The sequence below is a fragment of the Phalangium opilio genome, unplaced genomic scaffold (genome assembly GCF_054372755.1).
Source record: "Phalangium opilio isolate 3A_F unplaced genomic scaffold, DU_Popi_V2 ptg000002l_1, whole genome shotgun sequence".
In the NCBI taxonomy this organism is placed as follows: domain Eukaryota; kingdom Metazoa; phylum Arthropoda; class Arachnida; order Opiliones; family Phalangiidae; genus Phalangium; species Phalangium opilio.
Genome location: NW_028324144.1, coordinates 13,732,903 through 13,755,392, shown reverse-complemented (window position 1 = coordinate 13,755,392; position 22,490 = coordinate 13,732,903). Strand labels below are relative to the sequence as shown.

Here is a 22,490-nt window from a genome sequence, read left to right as displayed (position 1 = left end):
CTAATGTTTCACCAGAGATCTCCTTGCTGTTGCCGGTAGGTTTATGTCGTACCCTGACTCAGGTGCAACAAGAATTTAGCCGTATTCAGAGTGGTTTAGACCGAAGGTATGCCCAGGGTGCAACAGGGGGATACCCTTCAAGTCCTGGCCCAAGGGTACGTTTTTCCAGTCCTTCTGGGACCGCGGGCAGTAATCCCGGACAGACGAGTGGCCCAAATAGACCACCACTATCCCAGGCTTGCTATCGATGTGGTAGCTTTAACCATCTTCGGCGGGATTGCCCCAGACCCGCGGGTACTCCTCCTCGCCCGAGAAATTTACCAGCGCTTCCACCTGTGGCCCCTCAAGGTCCGGCACCAGGTCAGGGAAACGCGTAGGACGCATCCTGACAGGGTCTCAGGATGTGCGCCGGAACCCACAAGACCCGATTCATTTTAATTCCGTCACGGGGGATCAGGTTAACAACAGTCGACTTAAGGGAATAGCAATTCAGATTGCATGTAAACCCTGTATAGCTTTTCTGGATAGTGGGGCTGATCTCAGTATTGTTGCCTGGGACTTCTTATATAAATTGGGCGTTATTTCATTGGTGGTTCCTCAGTCAAAGATGGTCAAGGGTATAAAAAAGGGTATAACTACGACTTCTGTAGGTTATATTGACTTGGAAATAGATTTGGGGAGACAAATGGGTACAATACCGGTGCGCTTTCACGTTCTGAAAGATATAGAATTCCCAATTATTCTGGGAATGGACCTCTTGGACGAGCTGCGAGCTAGCATCGACCATGAACGAAACGAATTCCGGTATTGTGGATATACTCTTCCCCTCATTTATTTGAGAGATCATGCGCCCGGGTTTACTCAAAACCAAGAACTTGACACCGGGACAGTTGATGTGGCCCAATTAAACATGGGTACCTTGACGGAACGGGAAATGGGGGACTTAATCAGCATCTGTCAAGAATTTTCCTCTCTGTTTTCCGGTCGTCCAGGCAGAACTCACCTATTGCGACACCGTATTAAGTTAAAACCAGGAACTGTCCCTATTCATCGCCAACCATATAACCATAGCCGGGTGGCCAATGAAGAAATAAACACTCAGGTCAAGGACTTGTTGCAACAGGGGTTAATCAGGCCTTCGGATAGTCCGTGGGCGTCCCCTACTATAGTGGTGGGTAAGAAAAATACAACAGAAAAACGAATGTGTATAGATGTTACCCGGTTAAATAGTGTTACGATAGATGATCCCTATCCGGTGCCCCGCATCGAAGATATTATAGATTCTATGGGAAAGCCCAAATATATCACTAAACTTGATCTAAAATCCGGTTACTGGCAGGTAGAGATGCACCCGGATGATATTGAGAAAACGGCATTTGTCACAAGGGAAGGGAAATTTGAATGGCTAGTAATGCCCTTCGGGTTAAAGAATGCCCCTTCCACCTTTTCCCGGTTAATGAATAAGGTTTTGAAGTATGCAAGACGATTTGGGGTCGGTGTATACCTGGATGACATTGTCATCGCTAATGCTAGCTGGAAGGAACACCTGGAAGCTCTTCGGTATGTGTTTTCTCAGCTGAAACACGCCGGTTTAACTCTGAATTTAAGAAAATCGAGTTTTGGAGTTTCTAAGGTTGCCGTACTCGGCTACATTGTAAGCGCGCAGGGTGTACAGATTGACCCGGAGAAAGTGGAAGCGATCAGGAAGTTTCCCAGACCACGAACCATCAAACAGGTTTCTTCCTTCTTGGGAATGTGTGGGTTTCACTCCCGGTTTATTCCCCACTTCGCGGATCTTACGGCCTCTCTTAATCAATTAAAACGAAAACACCAGCGATGGCGATGGGGTGACGATGAAGAGAAGTCGTATCAGGAGTTAAAGCAAGCTATCGCGGATGCGGCGATGCTGCAGGCCCCAACCCCAGATGGGAAGTTTATCGTCACCACGGATGCGAGTGGCATCGGTATAGGGGGGATGTTAACCCAAATCCAAGGAGAGGTAGAAGTACCGTTGGCATATACTAGTCGCCTCTTACGACCCCCGGAATTAAAATATAGTACCCCAGAACAGGAAGCTTTAGCTGTCGTAGAAGCCATTCGTAAATTTCGCCACTATATAGAGGGCAGGGAATTTGCAGTTTTATCGGATCATAGGGCGTTATGCTGGTTACTACGCTTAAAGGACAAGAAAAGTCGGCTAATGCGGTGGGCATTGGAATTACAGGAATTTATGCCATTCGAAATCCTGCATAAATCCGGCAGAGAAAACGTGGTTGCCGATGCCTTATCGCGATGCCCGGTATCAGATTTGGACACAGTCAGTCCAAGGGTTTTAGAAACAGACGACATAGATCAGTCGCCCGGTTCGGTGGACCAAGAAGTCCGGGTCAATGTGGTATCGTGTAACCCGGTGGCGTTAGGTCTCCCATTAGACGTAGCTACTAAGGCCGATATTAAGTTAGCACAGGCTAGTGATCCGTACTGGCAGTCTATTAGACAGGACTTAGAAAATGGAAAAGCGTCAAAATTATATGTACTAAAAGATGACATGTTATACCGGATAGCGCAGGGTTTTCAACCGGAAAAGGTAGTTATTCCAACCACGATAGTACCACGTGTATGTCAAGCCTACCATGACCATCCACTCTCGGGTCATAGAGGTCGTACCGCAACTTATAAACGGGTGCAAGGTAAATACTACCATCCTAAATTGTATACCCTAGTTAAAGACTATGTACGGGGATGTGAAACTTGTCAGAGATATAAGAGTAGGAACACTAAGAAACCAGGTTTAATGATTCCTTCTCATAAAATTCATCCCGGGGACTTAGTTGGGATTGATATTATGGGTCCTTTACCGGTATCGAAATCCCAGAATAGATTCTTAGTGGTAATGGTAGATTATTTTACCAAGTATGTAGAGCTTTTCCCGGCGCGAAGTGTTACCGCCCCTATACTGTGTAAGATCTTACTACAGTATGTTTCACGTCATGGGACGATGACAGCCTTATTATCGGATAATGGGCCCCAATTCATATCGGTGTTATGGAAGCGCTTATGCCGAATGTTAAAAATCCAATTAAAATTCACATCTCCATATCATCCCCAGGCAAATATGACTGAACGAGCAAACAGGGTTATAGGTGAAATAATGAGTATTTATGCCGGGAATGTCCATACGAAGTGGGACGAAAGCTTGCCCCTTATTCAGTTGGCCATTAACAGTGCCGTACATACTTCCACTGGTTCATCCCCTTTTTATTTACATCATGGTTATGAGCCTACGTTACCCTGGGATGAGCGTACATTTGCCGGAGTCCCTGAGGACATAGAAGGAGAAATAAGGGGTTATGAGGATGGGCCACTCCGGGAATGGCAATTGTCCATTGACTTTGCTCAGGAGATGAATGAGCAAGCGAGCGCTAAACAAAAGCGCTTTTATGACCGGAACTATTCCGATGGGGAACTAGAAGTAGGGCAGTTAGTATGGAAAGTAGGACATAGCTTGTCGAACGCTGCAGCTAAGTTCTCGGCTAAGTTAGCTCCAGCTTGGGAGGGTCCCTACCGGGTAGTAGAGAAGAAATCCCCAGTTTCCTATGTTATCATGGATTTGGAGTCAGGTGCTTTAGCCGGTACCTGGCATATAAATCAGCTGAAACTATTGCTGAACTCTGTGGTCCTTGAGACCCAAGAAGCCACAGAGATAGAAATCCCACCGGTAACACCGGACATGGAGAATGGCGTAGACCCAGATGAGGAACAGGGACTTGAGATGGTCGTCACGCAAGATGAAAGGTCGTATGACGAGGCCGATTCCCGGGAAGGACAGGGGAATGTCTGGGATACGGTACCCGTTAGACTCTATGACTTCCGGCCCCGTCAAAACCAGGCTGCAGGGACCGGTGATGGGCCACCAACAACGCTAGATGTAGACCCGGATATACCCGATCCGAATTATAGCTATTCGGTATTACATGACTTACTTCCCACCCCGACACCACGGCGGGAATATAACCTCCGACGCCGAGTCCGAGATCAGGAACAGGAACAGCAAGGGGTAGACCTAGCGGTGGCAGGTCCTTCCGGTGAGGGTAGGCGGAAACGTGGTAGTCAAAAGGACCCGGTGCCGGAGATAGACCAGGAGGATGAGGACAATGTGTTGATGGCTCCCTTTAGATATGGGTGGAGAAGGGAAATAGTTTTAAGAAAGGATACAGGAGGGCGAATTGGAGACGTATATTATTATACCCCGGAACCAGTTAGGGAGAAGTTACGATCATACAAACAAATTGCGGCTTTCCTCGGTACCCATCGCAACCAAGCCCGCCTATTAGGCATGCGTAATTTCAGCATGAAGCCCCAACCATTTGCGTATCCCCCCTTTGAGATAGTTCGTCACGCGTTGTGGTGATTTAAAAAAAAAAAAAAAAAAAAAAATGGACCCGGATCTCTTTTGATTTATTTATGTATAGGGAATCATGGCTAGAGGTCGCATTACCGTGAGAGATGCCCAGTATCGGAAATTTCTAGGCACAAATCAAAGTGAAGAGGATCCGGACATCTCCGTTCCCCTGAAGGTGGCGAAGAAAGCGACCCGTACCTTGCCAAAAACTCACACTGCACTTGGCCGAGTTTGTCCTCGATCGCTCACTCCTCCCATTTTGACCGAAGCGGAACAGGCCCGCCCCATAAATACCATTACACTAGACCCAGTTGCCCAACTTGATACTCCGTCCACATCCGAGGTGACATCATCGACTAACAATAACGTTTCCCTCGGTACCATGGTTTCCGTACCGGTTGGACCCACAGTACCCCTACAGCCGGAATTGATGAAAATCCCCTTTGTGGATGCCTTTTGCTCTCTAAAATGCTACTTGTCAAGAACAGGCCTGGGCCTGGACGAGTTCAATCAACACGTCACTTCGTCTCCGAACCTATTCCCGGCTGGGTATAACGGGTGTGTCACGCATTTAGGGGCCACACCCGAGGAACTCGACGAATCTTACATAAAGAAAACCCTTAGTCTAAAGGGTGTCTTGGGGACAGTGGGAGTTCCCCCCTTGTACGCCAAAGCGTATGTGGAGGGCAATCGATTGGAACAAGCGTTGAGACGCGCGTTGTCCTTCTCAAAAGTCCGAGCGGTAGGAGCCATCGGCCTCGACTACTCTAGACCTATCGACCTTTGTCCTTCGGCCATTCAGCGAGTAACATTTCGCGACCAACTCCAGATAGCCAATCATTTTGGATATCCTGTGTTAGTACGGTGTCGAGATGGCCGCCCCTCTCAAGGAGCTTTTACGGCTTGCATGGCGGAAATGCAAAACACATTGATTACCGATCATATCATCGTAATGGTGAATTTCTCCGGGGGCCCAGCGTTGGCAGCTAAATTCTTGGGGGTCTTTCCGAACCTTTACGTGGCCATATCACCCATGATGTTGCATTCTGGTCTTCCCCATCTAATCCGGGATATTCCTTTACACCGCCTCATTGCCCAGTCTGGGGCCCCTATGTTTTCTGCGAACCGGGATGAACCGACGAATATGTCTGTCCCTGCGCCCGGATTAGCTCTGGATGTTATTAAGGCCATTGCGGTCGTTAAACAAGTACCGGTACTGGAAGCGGCCGCTACCATTATGCGTTCATGCTTGAGGCTTAGAGGCCTAAGTTCCTTTCTTTATTTGACTTTTGTACGTAGGTAAAACTGATATTTGTTGTATACTTGTTTTCCCACTAAAACGTGGTCCTCTTCCCCTTACTATTAAATACACGTTCTACCTCACGTTTCCGGGGTCTCTTGTGTTTTTGTGGGGGAACCGGGATCCGGGGTTTCCCGTCCTCTTAGTTCTTTTGCAGACACTCCCAGCGGCGTTCCACGGCCGCGTCCCGTTCCCTGGGGCAGCTGCTTCTTTCTTGCAGAGGGGGAGGATGTAACGGGGAGCCCGTTACTATAGTTCACCACCAGGAGGAGCCACCTAAACTACTACCAGGGTTCCCCGCCAGATGGCGCCCATTCCCGGAGAACTGTACCTTGGACCTGTCGTCTGCTCGAGAGCCGGGATTGGCCGATCACCGGAGGCCCGAGGGGATATAATCAAACGTTGCCCGGGAATCTGGGCAGTTGGAGGATTACCGGTATCGAGATAACTTAATACTTTTGTTATATTAAATTAATTTTATTCACTTGTTTACATATTGTCTAACGGAATTATGATGTATATTAATATTAACTAACGGACTGTAAATATAAATTAACCGGGTTTCTACATTAATAAATATATATTGAATTAACTGAAACTACGTAGTCGTGTGTTTTCTGGACTTAGTGACAGCGCGCGATTACAAAAGTAGCATCATAAAGATTCAAGATAAGTAACTCTTGAATGAAATGCACAAGCCAAAACTAGCAAATAGACGGTGAATTGAACTATTTTAACCTAGGATGACACCCTTCTGTTATTTTTATCGCAATGATATTACTGTTACGGCTGAATTAAATTTTAAGCCTCAGTAAGTTCAAGCATTGAGAAAGGTTTATGATTCTACCCCCCCCACCCCCGGTTAGGGCGTTAAGTAATTTTCGGAACAATGTTCCGTAACGTAAAGCGCTAAAAGGAGCTTATCCATGTTAAATAATTCTGGGGTACTTTCAGTAACGAAAATCTGAAGGAAATCACCGTTTTCTTCGAGACGTCACAGTGACGTAAAAGGTTGTTGAACACGACAGTGACATTTTGAAGTTAGTACTGTCTTGAAAAATAGAGTAAAAAGCGCAAATGCCTCTTTACATTTATTAACGAGCTTGCAAATATTGAAATTGTTAAAGATAATTATGTCCATTTGAATAGTAGAAGTAGTTTTGTAAAGACAACTAACACAATTACAGCAGGAATAGCGTTATTGGAGTTTAATTTTTAAGTCTCGCGCCAACTTTTCGTCTGTCAAGAGTTCAAAAGTCAAGCGCTACGTAACGCCATCAAAAAAACCATATCGATTAGATGGGGTTTTTTTTTCTCGACGGGCAAGCGCTGAGCATCATGACGTCAAAACCGGATAAGCGAAAAAGCGTACCGTAGGGAAATTATGACATCGCTTAGTTAGCGCGTTCATAAAAGAGAGTTACTGAAGGTACCCCTGGTGTTAAATTTGGAATCCAAGGTGTTTTTAGCCACATCGTAGTATACGATGAGGCTCTTAGTTTGACCCGAGCCCCAAACTAGCCGTAGTAGTGGTAGTAAAAGTAGTAGCTGTGGCCGGGGTTTTCGCTTTCGTTATCGCCAGTTTTCAGCTTAAAACGAACTCTATAGGATATCAACCCACCCATAGGTGGAACTGAGCTCGGTTAGAGATTTAATTTTAATTGAAAATTTTTCTTGGATGCAGCCGGGATTCGAACCCGGGTCGCTCGCGCAGAAGCCAGACACTCTACCACTGTAACACGAGGGTATGTCAGGAAGAGCGAGTTTTCTTCCTTTAATTTGTCTCTAAAGGGTCGGGAATGAGGGAGGGCCCCATTTATTTGTGGGGTCGGATACTTCTGTTTTTTTTTGGGGGGGGGGAGTCGGATACTTCTGAATTTGTGTCTTTATATTTCTTTTCTTTTTATTTTGTTGCTAATTAAATAGATAACGACGTGACTATTATTAAGGCCCAGCCCTTGGACCATCTTGTTTAATTCCAGCTTTGTAAATTTTAAATAAGAAATTGCTATTTCCATTAAGTTTCCTATTTAAAATTAACAAAGTTAGAATTAAATAATTCTGAACTTATAGCTCTTCTATGAAGTAATGTCTCAACAAAATCTCATTATTCCTATATTTGGAAAGAGTGGCGTTTTCCGAAAAGGATCGCGATTGCTTCAGTACACTTACGTGAAGTCGATATTTTCCAAGATTTTTCGAGGAATATTTTGGTTAAAAAATATTTGGAAGAATGTAGGTTCGTAGGTTTTCTTTCCCACATAAATCCGTCGTTTTTGATCATCCAGTTCTTTCTTTAGCTGAAACAAATGTCCTACACCCGATTCCCACAACATTTGCGTTTGTTCAATAAAAACCGCTCTGCCATACGCCAGTCGTTTCATAACATTCGGATCTTTAAGGAATTGAAATGTTTCCACTCCTTGTTTCGACAAAGCTGAATACGCTGAATCGTTTTTCTAAATTTAAAATGAGGACCAATAATTACTTCTGCAGAGATAATGATGCCGGTAAACACCTGTCATGTAATCGAATCCTTTTTAAGCCTTCGATTCCTAGCTATACCATGAGTTAATCCGTTTACTGGGTAAAAATAAAGAGCGACTTAGACCACTTTCCCTTTTAGGAAATCGAACTTTCCGCGTGCTTTAAAAGAAATTGCTGGTGCTCGACCAATTGGAAAAACATTTTCTTATTAACAAAGAACCTCTGGATTATCCCTAATGAAGTACAATAAATGTTTTAAATTTCAATATTTTAAAAATATATTGTGGGATTCTGGTTTAATAGAACCTCGTTACCCATCGCTTTACAAATTTTCAGTTGATCTATTTTGAACTGCTCTGTCAAGCATCAAGTAAACATTTCACTACATATCGCTTTAGAAAAACGATAAGCTTCACTCTTATCGTTTTTTTTAAAGTTTTTGAAACCAGGGAAAGATTTAATTTTAGAAGTAGGAATGGAGAACTTCAGTCCGACTCATAGCCCAGTATAGAGGCCCTCCCTCCAACACGTAACGAAACGTTTAAATTATCTTATTGGCTCACTGAAACTAGGTTTGATGGCGTTGCTGACGAGGACGACTAAAAATACGTAATTCCTTTTTACCTCTGTCGCAATAATGACCCCGCCTCTTCTTTCATACCCCTTCGTCCCGTGGAAGGGGGTCCAGGACTTTAACGCGGGCCCAGATTACTCTGTTCTCCATTCCTACTTCTAAAATTAAATCTATCCCTGTTACAGATAAAGAGTCGATAATAATTATCAGCTTCATCCCTGGGTCTTGTCTGTGTTTATGCAAAACAAAGCTATTCAACCAATAGACTTAACTTACACTCATTAACAGGACAATTTTACAATTCGATTTCATCGTAGTGAAAACGTTAGGCATTGATATCAAATCTTCAATAGTGTTAATTTTTGATGAATGAACAGTCAAAAGTGTGCGAGTCAAATTGGCCGACCACGCCCAGGTCAGTGTCATCGTTCCAAAAATCCAAACTGAAGGCACAAATCTCTTCACTCCACGTTTTTCCAAAGGTGTTACCGCTAAATTGCATTGTATATATATCAAGGGTGGGCTTACAATAAAGGAATAAAATTATATGTCAAACAAAATGTCTTGGCCAAATGTAAAAAAACGTGTTTAATAATTTGGTCAGATCAGGAATGCATAGATGTAGCGAAGCGAGAATATTTTTTTAACAAATTTAGTTCGCCGTGTTTTCTCGCTTGGTGGCGCTTTCAGCACCGTAAAATAAACAAGTTCAGCCTCATGACCCCATCGGCTGCTACAATATTAGGGCAAGGTGTGGACGTAGAGCAGTGAAGCCGAGGTCGCGGATAGTTAAAAAATGTTTTTGAAAGTTTCCGAAGACCTTTATTAAGCAATCATTCCAAAGAAGTAAAGGATAAAAATGTTAAGGTTAAAAAAATGAAAGGTTTTGAAGGGGTAAAAAATCCTGTAATGGTATATGAAAACTGTGAATTAGCGGAGTCTCCGAGATATCTAGGCCCATGCATGTCGATTTTTACGTGGGGAAATATCCAGTTTCATACAGGAAATATTTTTACCCTTTGATTGTACGAGGTGGCGCTTTAATGACCGTTGCGACCGGGGTCTTCCATAAATTATCGATGACATTTTAGGGGCCAATTATAAAACTTTTATGGAAGAGAAAGGTGTCACCTTTAAATTAACGTAATTTTTTAGGGCTATTCACATTTTATGGAATATATTGGTTATATTGTATGAACAAAAAAGTAATTATGAGATTTTAACATCGTTGTTTTTTGAGTAAAACAAAACTTCTTGAAGTTGCTAATTCCGGAGCCTCCGAGATATCTATGCCCATGCATGTAGCGAAGCGAGAATATTTTTTTGACTAATTTAGTTCGCCGTGTTTTCCCGCTTGGTGGCGCTTTAAGCACCGTAAAATAAACAAGTTCAGCCTCATGACCCCATCGACTGCTACAATATTAGGGCAAGGTATAGACGTAGAGCCATAGAGATACATAGAGTCACTGTTGAATTCCCGCAATTGAGGCCGATTGTTGCTGACGTCACAGCATTTATGTATATTACGTCATTATGGGGAAAAAAAGGCCATGCGACACTCTGCGGCGGCGGCGGTAACTAAAATATATTTTTTTAATTTAATGCTGGAATATGATTGGTTAACTTATTTAAGTCATGCGCACCAGCGTCACGAACGAAAAACGCCGAGAGTAAAAAAAATACAGTTTAATTATACGGTAGGGCATTATTATTTACTTTTTCAAGTAAATTAAATTATTAATGTTCAAGATAAAAGATAATAAATGGTAAGCAACTTTAATAGTTTTTCTCCTTAAAGAGAGAGAGAAATATATAATTTATTATAAAGCAAAATCATCTCTTTTCAAGTTAGGGCTACTGCCCTTGTGAAAGGCTTAACTACTTAGTAAATTGGTAAGGTAGGTTTTTCCTTAGAGTGTCTCTATTAATTTCGTTGTAAATGTTTTAGTGGTTTTTGTGTTGACGAAAAGTAAAATAAATCGTATCAATTCGTTTTATGAAAGCGTTGAGATGATACTATCATGCTGGGAGACTAGATCATCAACCATATGCTTGGTAAACGATGGCAGCATCGATAAATCAGTATCAATGAGCTACCCCAATACACTGATACCCTCGGAATTCCCATTTCAAATAATATTAACAAAGCTGGTCTTTTTAAATATATCTTAAAGGTATTTACTTCTTGGCAACAACAATTTCGTGGTTAAAGGAAGACAATTATCTGGGATTTATAAAGACGTTATTGGGAGATATTGGGTTGTGATTGCAATGTAATGTGTCTCTGTGGTAAATTTTTAAACTCTTTATTCAATCGTTATGTACACTTTTCAACTAGATTCATTAAATCTTTTAATTAAAAAAAAAAGTTATTGTGTCATCATTAACTGATTGTCCTCTCTAGCGTGAATCTCACTATCGTTAGCCTTGATAAACTGGTCCTCATTTTCCAGATTGTGACATTCTTCAAAGTTTGTTCTTTTTACTAGTACACTGTAAAAAATAATGGTTTGAAAATGGTGTGTTTATGGTTTTGAAAATTCAAAGAAACCGTACATGGTTTAGAAAACGACCAAACTTGGTCTAAGAAGGGTTTCTCCAAAAGTCTGAACCATGAATGGTTTTGATATTTCATTTCCAAAACCAATAATGGTTTATATAGAGTACTACCTACTTAATGGTTTAACGAAGGTTTCAAATTAAACCATTTAAACAGAGGTTTGAAATCGACACATTTAGGGTTTATAAGACGAAAGAAACCGTAGATGGTTTCTGAAACAACCCAAAATGGTTTATGAAGGGTTTCTCAAGAAATCGAAACCATTAATGGTTCTCATATTGTTTTCAAAACCATTAATGGTTTATATAAAGTACTATCTAGTAAATGGTCTATAGATAGTTTCAAATGAAACCATTTGAGAGTTGGTTTGAAATTGGTTTATTTAGAGTTTACAAATTCAAAAGAAACCGTAAATGGTTTGAGAAACAACTCAAAATGGTTTTAGAGGCGTTGCTCCAAAAATCTAATCTACTAATGGTTTATATAGAGTAATACATGGTAAATTGTATAAATAAAGCTAGAATTTAAATATTTTTAGACGAATAATGGGGAACGACCAAAATTTCTTTTTTCGTGGAACGTAGAGCGAGCTGCTTTAATTCGTTTATTTCCTAATTTAATGTAACCCCTACGAACAAGGGTTAACAAGTATCCGACAGATAGCGCCAGCATTTTCTGCCTAGTTCTTTGTGCCAGTGTAGTATTTAGGGTCCATCCATTTTTCCACCTTCGGTCTTTGCTGTGCTTTCCTCCCCGGCTACATATTTTGTATAGGGGACTTTTTAAAAAGGCATGCCTGTATCAACAAAAAGTCGAAAGTTTCTTGAAAATCGGTTGTCAACATGAATTTCTCCATTGTCTGTCATGAATGATTCACTAGTGTACCATACAGTTCTTCTCAAAACTACACCTATCTGAGTTTGAATATTGTTGGCCATTGGGAGTATTCATGTCGATCCGTGAATAAATTCATGTCTCAGAATACAGATATATTTTTGCTCTCTTCTGAGCCTGGTTATATGGAAGCTTGAAAGCCGGAGTAAAAGCGCGTTTGGGCAAAAGCGCTTTTGAAAAGGTGTTTACTGTTACATACGCGCTCTTAAGAAATCCCGGGAAATTTTCCGTTTTTCACACCTGTATTTCTTCGGGGGACGATTTTACTTTAGAAGTAGCTCTGTTGTCAGTCTGTTCCTAGCTGTACTGCTGTAGTTGCTTACAGTTGTGTTTTTTTTCCAATGGGAACTAACCGGAAATGATGGTAGAAATATTGGCGAGATATTCCCGTATGCGTTAGAGAAGGCTACAGTGTCTACTCCTCTACTGTATACCCTCTATGGTGCAACGGTTTTGTATCCAAAAAAGAAAGTTTTACTATGCCTTTTAAGCCCTGTACACATAAGCAAAATTTTTATACAAGGTTTAATAATAATATCCACGCCTATGCTAGTACTATGAGAGGTATATTTTCTCCAGCGAAGTTGGGTGGCCGACTTGATAATTTCACCCGCTTTAGTGGGCTTAAAGCTGTTGAATTTGACGCGCCAAACTTTGAACTTTACCAACTTGTTTTTGAATTTATCTTGGTTTAATTTACTTTAATTTGTAGTTTCTGATTATTATCTCTTTTTGTATAAATATATTTAAATCTGTATTTGGAACCTTAAAAATTAATGAAAACTATCTGTAACCAATCTGAAAACCTATGTAAACCTCTATACTTTGAAATACCTTGTTACTTATGATAAAGGTAAAGTAGCGAAAAACGCCCGTGTAAGCTGGGGTCAAAAACACCTCAAAAAACCAAAAATACGAAGAGGGAATGAGTCAGCGTTTTTCTCGAAACTTTCCATCCCGTACCGTGCTAGGGGTTACACCCCTTTCTTTATCTGTTCCTCGCTCCCAGCTTACACCGAAATTTTACCTTACAAAAAAAACTAGTTTAGACCGAGAGCTCCTGTATTCTCAACCTCTTTAGTTAGGCCCCAAATGGGCAAATTCTTGAAACTTTAGTTAGGCCCCAAATGGGCAAATTCCTTTAATTTAGCCAGCTCCAAATGAGCCAATTTAATTTTAACTTGTTTCTTAAATAAAGTGTTTGACTTATGTTTTATCCAAACGTCGTGATTAATTCTCTTAAAGTTTGGGGTGATTTTTCAGTCGGTCACCTCAATTAAAATTGACTCTCCCACAAACGCGAAATATTCCAATTCGGCAAAACAAAATCTTCAACAAGGTTACCGCATAAGCCGAGGGGCAAACCATTCTGCGTAATCGGTCTACTGTACCGTTGACTGTACTAAAGAGATTACGCGTAACCCTGCCTTTGACAATGCTAAAATAATTAAGTGTAGTTCGTAATCGGTGTACCGTTACTCTGACAGTGATTAGCCTCTCGGCTTAAGCTCTTGTTATTAATTTCGAATAAAATTCTGAATCTTGTTTTTATTTAAGAAATTCTGTACATAACTAAGAGCTAATACACTAAGCAATTACTCAAAACTTACACATTTAGATCTCAAAGAAACATATGATCTTTCAACAATTGTATAATCATCCAACAATTCATACTGACTAATATTTGAAGGTTTAACAATTACCCAGTTTTCAGGTTCTTTTTCAATTGCATATGCGTGCAGGCGTTTATTAAAGCCCTTAACATCGTGTTTTATACCGGCCAATATTAGGGATATGTTATTGTAAAAAATGTACTTTATTTTGAAGAAAGATTTGATATTATTTCCCTCAGTTTCATGGACTAATAGAGAACCGGATGAATAATGGACATTATCAAATGACGCATGCACGAAAGAGTAAATTTTTTCAGGAAAATCTTCCGTAAGCAGAAGATTTAAGGGCCTGGGAAGATCATTTCTTGATAGAAACCTTCCCGCTGATTTAGTTTCCAAGCCTTGGGGTTGTTCGTCCAATGTATTATAACATTGCCAATACTGATGGCGAACTGACAACGTTTTGGTTAAGTTTTTGCAGTTGTTAGAACATCTAGCGATCTTTTTAAAATACCTGTGTTTTGCCTCAAACCGTATACAGGAAATATTTCTAATAGGTCCGTATTTTAAATAAGCTTGAGGGTAATGAAGAAGGTAATGGAATTTTGGAGTTAGAATTTCGCTTCCTATTACTGTTGTAACTGACGTTAAAAATTTCTCTATTAACCCTTGCAATTTAGGGATGAAAGAAACATGCAAATGTGTTGCATATATATATTCAACTATTTCCCTAAGTTGGAGATAAATATCATAATGTAAATTATTTTCTTCGGGTAAATAAGCATAAAACATAAAAGGCAGTAATCGGAAAAAACAAAACATTTCACTTGCAGAGCCTTTTAAATTTCCCTCCCCAGTAATTGCCGCTCTTATTTGGGTTTCTGGCCTGCTGGACTCCGTTCTTCCAAACTGAAAGTTTTTCAAAATTTCGTTTAGCTCATCAATACGCAAATTACAATGATGAAACATGTATTTCAAAGTGTGTTTTAAGATGGCCGGTATGACACCTTCTTTCAAGTCGTGCATGGGGTCAGGCGGTAACTGTTGAGTGATATCAAACCCCGTGATTTTCATAAGGGGGCTCTCCCCGCGAACCCCGTAAATTGATGACTCACTTGGGTTTCTAGCCACGCTTCGTAAGTGATACATATGAAGATCAAGAGATCTCGACTGCAACTCGCATACTTTCAATTTATGCGGAATATTTGCCTTCGATATCATGCAGACTCTACACACCCTACCCGAACTGAAACAAGCGTTAAATCCGGCTAGTTTATGAATGCCCAAATTGTCTCCTGAAAATATTGAGACAGTCGCTGTAAGGTGGTGTCCCGTACTCTCGATATATATTCCTTCTTTATGCAAGACGTTTAGATCAAAAATCAGTGGTGCAAGTACAGAGTGCCAACCAAACTCCTTTACATCACGTGATTTAGCCAGAAACACTAAGTTAATATCACTCAATTTTGATCTGTATTGTGATTGTAAGTTCAAAATCGAAAAATAGCAGCCTAATATTTCATGTTTACCACGTTTTGAACCGAGTGGATTTGAAGTTTCAAAATCATCAACATAAATTTGTAATTGGAGTGTGTTTAAAGAGAAGTTTGAGTCTCTTTCAATTATTTTTTGAGCTGTTTCACTTTGAAGAAAGTGTCCAACGCATTGATTTGGAATTCTTGCCAAATCTTCATGTTTTTCTAACTGTAGATCCGAAGTATATAGCTTTTGAATTACATTTATGATAGGAACATAGTGAAAATGTCTTTTTTTGTCCATTGATTCTGTAAAAGTAACTTCAATCGGCTCTACTAATCCATAATCGGACTTGCAAACAGCGTTGATTTTATAGTTTGAGTTCAAACTTTCAAATACTTCTCGCACTTCATAGCTTTTTGGAAATAACTCAGCTTCATCCAAGTTGGTGTTTTTTAAGCGAACCACTTTTAAAACGTTTTCCTTATTAGTATTTAAAAGATGCTCGCAAAAAATTAGTAGATCGTTAATAAGTGATTGCAACACCGTTTTTGGAAGGTGATGAGCTTCTTGATATTTAAGGATAATTTTTATCAAGATTTCACGAATTTCAGGGGGTTTCAAATTATTTTCATTTATGTTAGACTCGATATCATCATCATCATCATCTTTATCCTCTTGAACATCATTTTCAATATCATCAACCGAACCGATTTCGTCACTTGAATCATTAAGAAAGTTGCTATGTTTATATCTGACATGACGATAGTACGAGGCAATCTTATTATAAGACCTCCCACAATTTTCAAGGCCACAAACAATATTGAAGTTCCGATCGTGCGAATGCTTATTTCGCATGTGATTTAACAAAGTTCCAAATCTTTTGGCAATAAAAACACATCTTACACAGTTGTATAATTTAGACGGAGCCATAATTATCTAACTTCTATAGAAGAAGAATTTTTGTACCGCGTAACAAAAGCCTTAAAAATCGCGAGTTTGAGTGAAGACCATAAGTTTTGCAACTGCCACTGCCAAAAAACCAGCCCAAATCCACCGAGTCTTATTTTACCTAAAAATACCCCATTTGAGTCATTTCTTCGGGAAAACGGAAAAGAGAGTAAACAATCGTTGGTTCGATCTCTACTCGTCAAAGGGTTAAAGAAAGAAAACGGGTTGCCCATTTCCATCCCCCTCACCAAGTAAGTCTTTGACCATGTAGCCTACAGCCGAACTGCGGAAGACCAGTGAAGTTCTAGTTAAGACGCGAAACGGTTTATAAAATGGAAGAAGAAATAACGTTGCTTTTGTGCTTCGGTGACGAAAAGAGGAAAATTAAAATAAAAAACCAACGATACTCCTCATTTTTGGAACATCTCGAGACCGATGAAAGTTTACGAGATTACACCGGGCCGGATAAAATTTATCAGGTATCTAACTTATATCTTATATTTTATATCAGGAATCCATAGAGCTAATAGGAATCATTGTGCCCCCATATCTTCCATGTTAATATCTATGCGGGTTGTGTGGGCTGGGCTTGAGTACTATCCGTCACGTCACGTGTAAAGGTTCAACGCGCGGCGAGATAAATTATTATGGCTACACAATGATTCCTATTAGCTGTATGAATTCCTGCTTATACATATTTCCGGAATATTGTCTGTCTGTCCGCCTGTCTGTACCTCTATAGTGGCCCGCGCTCTTTGACCAATGACGTTAAAAAGTTACTATTATTTCATACAATACATCAGAATAAGATACTTTTAATTTGCAACCCTGACCTAGTATGTATCATAGTGTTGTTAATTTTCCGGAAAAATAAAACGCACAAAATTTTCCGGAGAGAGGAAAATTTTCCGCAAATCGGAAAAATATAGAAGTAGCAATTAAGTGAGCTTTGAGTAAATTTTCAAACATTTAAAGATTTAATTTATAAACATTTAGTTAGACTTATGTCTCTTAACGGTTAGGTCTCTCTAACGTCTAAACAGTAACCCAATAACTGAGCTTTTGCTATAGAGAAAAGGGATCATTAGACCCTTTGCGCGCTCGGATAATTTTTTTTACCTCCGAAAACACCGAAAATTAATGTTTTCAAGAGAAAAGCAATTGAAAAAAATTTTAAGTTTAAACTTTTTTAATTAAAAAATAGAGTAATATCTTTCACATAACCCTCTATCTCTTACCTTAGTGATATCCCCCCTTCCGAAGGCAAATAGTATTCTCTAATACAAAGTTGCCTCCGACGAAGGGGATACACATCAGTTCACTCCCCCTCTCTACCGATATTACTCTATTGGTAGCGGAAAAATACGGAAAATTTTCCGGAAAAATATAGCTCGGTCATTTTCCGGAAAAGTTTCCCACTTACAATCCTAATGTATTATAAGTTTTTAACTTATCTTCGCTAAGTATGCCACTTCTGTGGTTTTACATGCATTTGATTTAATGAGAGCTTGTCAGAGAACGACCAACGAATATCTGGACTGCACTCTGTGCTAAATTCGGTATAACGTATATATAGGGTGTTTTCACACGTGGAGGATTCATACCATTTGCACAAGGAGGCAAGGCAAAATAGTTTACTTTTTGCCCTACAAGTAGCCTAGCCTCCTTGTGTAAATAGTATGAATCCGCCACGTGTGAAAACACCCTATACTTGGTTTTTAGCCACATCGTAGATGGGCTCTTAGTTTCACTGAGATGTTGCTGTAGTAGTTGTATCGCTCGTCGATTGGAATTTAGTTTCGCTTAGTTTCGCTTTTCAGCCACTTCGGATACTCTTAGTTCGGATACTGAATTTGTATAGTTCGGATACTGAATTTGTATAGTTCGGATACTGAATTTGTATAGTTCGGATACTGACACAAAAGATCAGCTGATTTTTGGGTTTTTGCTTGGAAGTTTTTCAAGCCCCCTGACTGGGACGTGCGTTCTATAGAGCTATTTTTCCCTTCATGTGGGGTAATTTTCTCCTGTCAACTCTAACAAAAGTTTCGGAATTTATTAGGGAAAGAACTGAAGTTGGGTGTTTTACCAAATTCTTTCTCCTTCGATTTACTTTGCTTCTGAAAATAAGTCTTAAAGTCTACGTAGTAGTAGTTTATAATAATTCTTTCTCTTTGGGTGACATAAGTCTATGTTTCTGGACATAATATAAGTCTATGATATAAGCATAGTGTGGACCTACCTTTATAATTAGTAGAAGAATAAAAAAAAATATCACTTGCTTTTCCATTTCACCCTCCCTTTAAATGTTTATATTTCAAGGTTTTAGAAACCTGTAAAAATTTCCAATGGATTTAACCGCATATCTAAATATAAAGTATATCTTTTTCTAACGTCCAGTTTGTAGTGTATGCGCGGCGGGAATTTTATGTCCATACTCAATTGGAAATTTCATTATAACCTCTCTAAGATATTTAACATTGTGAATTTTTTCCAAGTAACTTTAAAAGACACGTTGATATTGTCATGTACTCATACAGCGTTACCCAGCTACAGGCAAACAACTAAACACGTGACCTAGAAATTTCTCAGTATTGTTTATCATAGGTGTATGATAAAGATTTCGAAGAGTACGTAAATCTGGAACCAAATAGCATTTTGGAAAATAAAACCAGAGTGATGGTAGTTTTAAAGGTAAAAAAAGGTTATAAAACCGCCTGAAACCTCATGTATACTTGAAATGTGCATGTACAAGTGAAATCATTTCTAATTAGAAAAAAAGAGGTAACGAGGATTCAGAATTACAGCCGAAGAAAATACAAAGGGTGTCTGAAAATGACATGGCGACTCCATCGACTTCTTACGAAAAACCGGTAAGTAATGCTCATGTCTCAAATCCTTCCTGCAAGAGGAAAAACTATGATTAGGTGTCACTGAAATTTTTTGTCATAAACAGAATGACACAAATGAAAGACTATCCCTTGAAAAGGAGTCGGAACTAGTTGCCTGGTAAGCTAAATAATCCTTTATGTTGAAAGGCCTACCTCTCTATTGCTGGCTTCTTGACCAATCCACAAAAGGAAGTCGCCATCTTATGTTATTTCTCTCAGTAGGATAGTTGGCTAGCTTCCCGGGTTTTGTGATCTCGGGCTCCGTAAGGCGTTGCCTCTTGACGCAAAGGAAATAACCTAAGATGGCAGGCCTCCCCTTTGTCTTAGTTTCCCTGCATGTAATTTATGGATCTGTTTATAATATTGTTTTCAGGGTTTCTGAAAATATATCTCAAGACGTTGGCAGTAACTGTTCCAGAACCACATTTGCATTAAAGTATTCGCTTCCTGATTTGCCTGAAGTTTTTCAGAATGCTGATAAATATACCAGCCTTTCATCCAATGAAAAGATTACCATGAATAGAGAATTAAGAAACTTGCTATTCAGCGACCTAATTAAAAGATTTGGATTGTAAATATTATCTTTTCAAACTGAACAACAATTCAATTTGATTCAAATAATAATACTTTGTAGGTATCCTTGTCATAAAATTGTGGCGGAAAAATTGATCTTGCAATATCCTCACTTAAAAACGGAACCTGGTGTAGGTATTTTTTTATAGGGATATCGAAATAACAGTTCATTATATTTTATTTCGTTAGAACTTAGACATAAGCATTTTAATTGCCATTTTAGCTCAATTAGAAGTTGTTCTCAAAGTTTCAAATTCCATCGATATATTAAAAGTTCCAACTCCTATCAATTCCCACCCTTTCAGTTAACAAAATTTTTTTGACACACGCTATACGCGAGATGTGATAAGGCACGCGACATAGAGCATGTCACGGGTATTATGTTAACTGGAAGGCGGGCGTCACACGATTCGTCGGAGATAGAGTTCTTAATTTCGCTTTTTAAAATAATTTTGTGGTCTTATATTTAGTAGAAGAATGAAAAAAAAAGTCACTTAGTTTTTCCTCTTAACCCTCCTGTAAATCCATTTTAAAATGCATTTTCCACGAATTAATATTTTTTTGCAGGATTGGTGGTATATATCCTTGAGGTCCAAGTTCAAAAACTTCCGTCAAAATTTACAAAACTTTTCAACTGTGGCTGAGCGTAAGGAAAAATATGGAAAGGCATCATATAAAAATGCATCCGAGTCTGAAATTCAAGGCTCTGACGGAAAAACTCTTCTAAACGTTAACAGAGTGGAGGTAAATACCCTAATATTAATTTCGCTTATCCACAGTTATGATTTTCTATAAATAATTGCAGATATAAGAGTTTATACAACGTGTTAACTTTGTTTATATTTCAAGCCCACTGACATAGACGTTTTCGAAGACGAGGAGAGCATCGCTGCGCACAAAAGTCAGATGAAGGAAGAGTTGAAAAAAAAAAAAATTGATTGGGAGGTGATCGATTCTAAAATGGATAAAACAGTGGCTGATAGAATGTCAATAGTAAAGAATGGAAACGTAGGTGATGTTTTGCGAGAATATCCTGCTCTGAGTGATGCCAGACAAGTAAAGCCTAATGCATGTTTCTCAAAACCCTGAGCACGTTATTAATTTTAGCATATTAAAAGATATTTTTGGAATTCGAAAGAAAAACTAAAATAAATATTAAAAAAAACTTCGAAGAATCGTCAAAACTATACGCTGAAAAAATTTGGAAAGTAGTTAAAAAGAATGTAGGATCCTTAAAAGCTGAAATAATGGCGGAGATCAAAAAGGAGGAGGATCCAGAGGCTTTGCTGGGTGAGCTATTCATTTCTTTGGAGAATTAGAAGGAAAATAAAGTAGGATCACAGCATTGTAAAGAAGAAGAATTAAAATATTTTCCTTCACCATTTACCTATACAGATCATAAAACTCAATAGTGAATTTTATTTTTATTTTTTTCAAAATTGGTCACTTGGCGAAAAATTAAAATTATCTTTTAATTAGATGGAACTAGGTCTAATTAAAAGATAATTAAACATTTTCGCCAAGTGAAGAATTTTGAAAAAAAAAAATTAATAAATAAAATATGCATATTGAGTTTTATCATCTGAACCCCCCTGTAATTACTTAAAACTGAACTACATCAACATGTCTATAATATGTATTTGAAATTTTCAGATGCGAAGAGATATTTAACAGTTTTGCTTATTCCACATCGTTTTCAAGAAAACCATGAAAAGTTTTTTTTCCTCAAAAATGATGAACCTTCACGATACCCTAAAGTACCGACTATCGTGTATAGTGGACAAAAACCATTATCGAATCCGAATTACGAAATATATTTGGATGGAGTTAAAGTTACAGAAGCAGCAGGGTTTAAAGAGGCCATAACACTTGTTATTTCTCTGTATTGGATTTTTGATGTGGCCTACTCTACAGTTTTGTATAAAACTTTAAGTTTCGTAGAGTCCTGCTACTTAGGTTTGTCATATACAAAATGTCACACCTCTATAAAACAATTTGAAAAATATTGTAAAAAATAATTTTTTAAAGTTAATTTTTCATATTTCGCATGGTAGAACGTGCTTGGTACCAAGTTTTTTGCGATCAATTAAGATGAAGTATTGCATAATTTTAATTTTCAAATCTTTAAATGTATTTGTTGATTTCTACCCGAAAACGCGGTTAATAATAAACTTGTTATAGAATTTTATTATATGCTTAATAATTTTTAAACTGGTTTAGAAACTTGCCATGTATGGTTTCAAACTGGTTTAGAAAGTGGTGTTGGGAAAAGCCATGTGTGGTTTAAAAGTGGGGGGGGGGGGAATATACCACTTCTGGTTAAAAATTTGTTCGGAAACCGTGTTTGGTTTAAAACCGGCTTGGAAAGAAACCGTTTATGGCTTAAAACTGGTTGGGAAAGTAACCGTTTGCGGTTTAAAATTGAGATGGAAAGAAACCGTTTGCGGTTTAAAACTGGTTGGGAAAGGAACCGTTTATGGTTTAAAACTGGTTGGGAAAGGAACCGTTTATGGTTTAAAACTGGTTGTTAAAGAAACCGTTTTTGGCTTAAAACAGGTTGTTAAAGAAACCGTTTTTGGCTTAAAACAGGTTTGGAAAGAAACCGTTTATGGGTTAAAACAGGTTTGGAAAGAAACCGTTTATGGGTTAAAACTGTGTGGGAAAAAAACCGTTTATGGCTTAAAACTGGTTGGGAAAGAAACCGTTTATGGCTTAAAACTGGTTGGGAAAGAAACCGTTTATGGCTTAAAACTGGTTGGAAAGAAACCG

General features: G+C 39.0%; 2 protein-coding genes across 2 annotated transcripts; one reads left to right on the top strand and one right to left on the bottom strand.

Moving 5' to 3' along the window:
- Nucleotides 1-13,812: 13,812 nt before the first annotated feature.
- LOC149720089 (uncharacterized) lies at nucleotides 13,813-16,239 on the bottom strand. The gene has a single exon (XM_089864130.1). The coding sequence runs from the start codon at nucleotides 16,237-16,239 to the stop codon at nucleotides 13,813-13,815; it is 2,427 nt and encodes an 808-aa protein (XP_089720256.1).
- Nucleotides 16,240-16,589: 350 nt separating this feature from the next.
- Nucleotides 16,590-21,910, top strand: LOC149720088 (sterile alpha motif domain-containing protein 3-like). The gene is made up of 10 exons (XM_089858258.1): nucleotides 16,590-16,736; nucleotides 18,865-18,951; nucleotides 19,032-19,130; nucleotides 19,214-19,266; nucleotides 19,522-19,719; nucleotides 19,783-19,852; nucleotides 20,289-20,465; nucleotides 20,571-20,777; nucleotides 20,840-21,011; nucleotides 21,375-21,910. Exons 1-10 carry the CDS (start codon nucleotides 16,590-16,592, stop codon nucleotides 21,737-21,739), a joined length of 1,575 nt encoding a protein of 524 aa, XP_089714384.1. The 3' UTR covers nucleotides 21,740-21,910.
- Nucleotides 21,911-22,490: the final 580 nt, after the last annotated feature.

Bases quoted from the DNA above. Each gene is read 5' to 3' on its own strand.
- LOC149720089 (XM_089864130.1), bottom strand. From the start codon at position 16,239: ATGGCTCCGTCTAAATTATACAACTGTGTAAGATGTGTTTTTATTGCC.
- LOC149720088 (XM_089858258.1), top strand. From the start codon at position 16,590: ATGGAAGAAGAAATAACGTTGCTTTTGTGCTTCGGTGACGAAAAGAGG. The intron at 19,267-19,521 runs GTAAGCTAAATA...TATTGTTTTCAG, and splicing joins GAGTCGGAACTAGTTGCCTG to GGTTTCTGAAAATATATCTC. The intron at 20,778-20,839 runs GTAAAGCCTAAT...GCATATTAAAAG, and splicing joins CTCTGAGTGATGCCAGACAA to ATATTTTTGGAATTCGAAAG.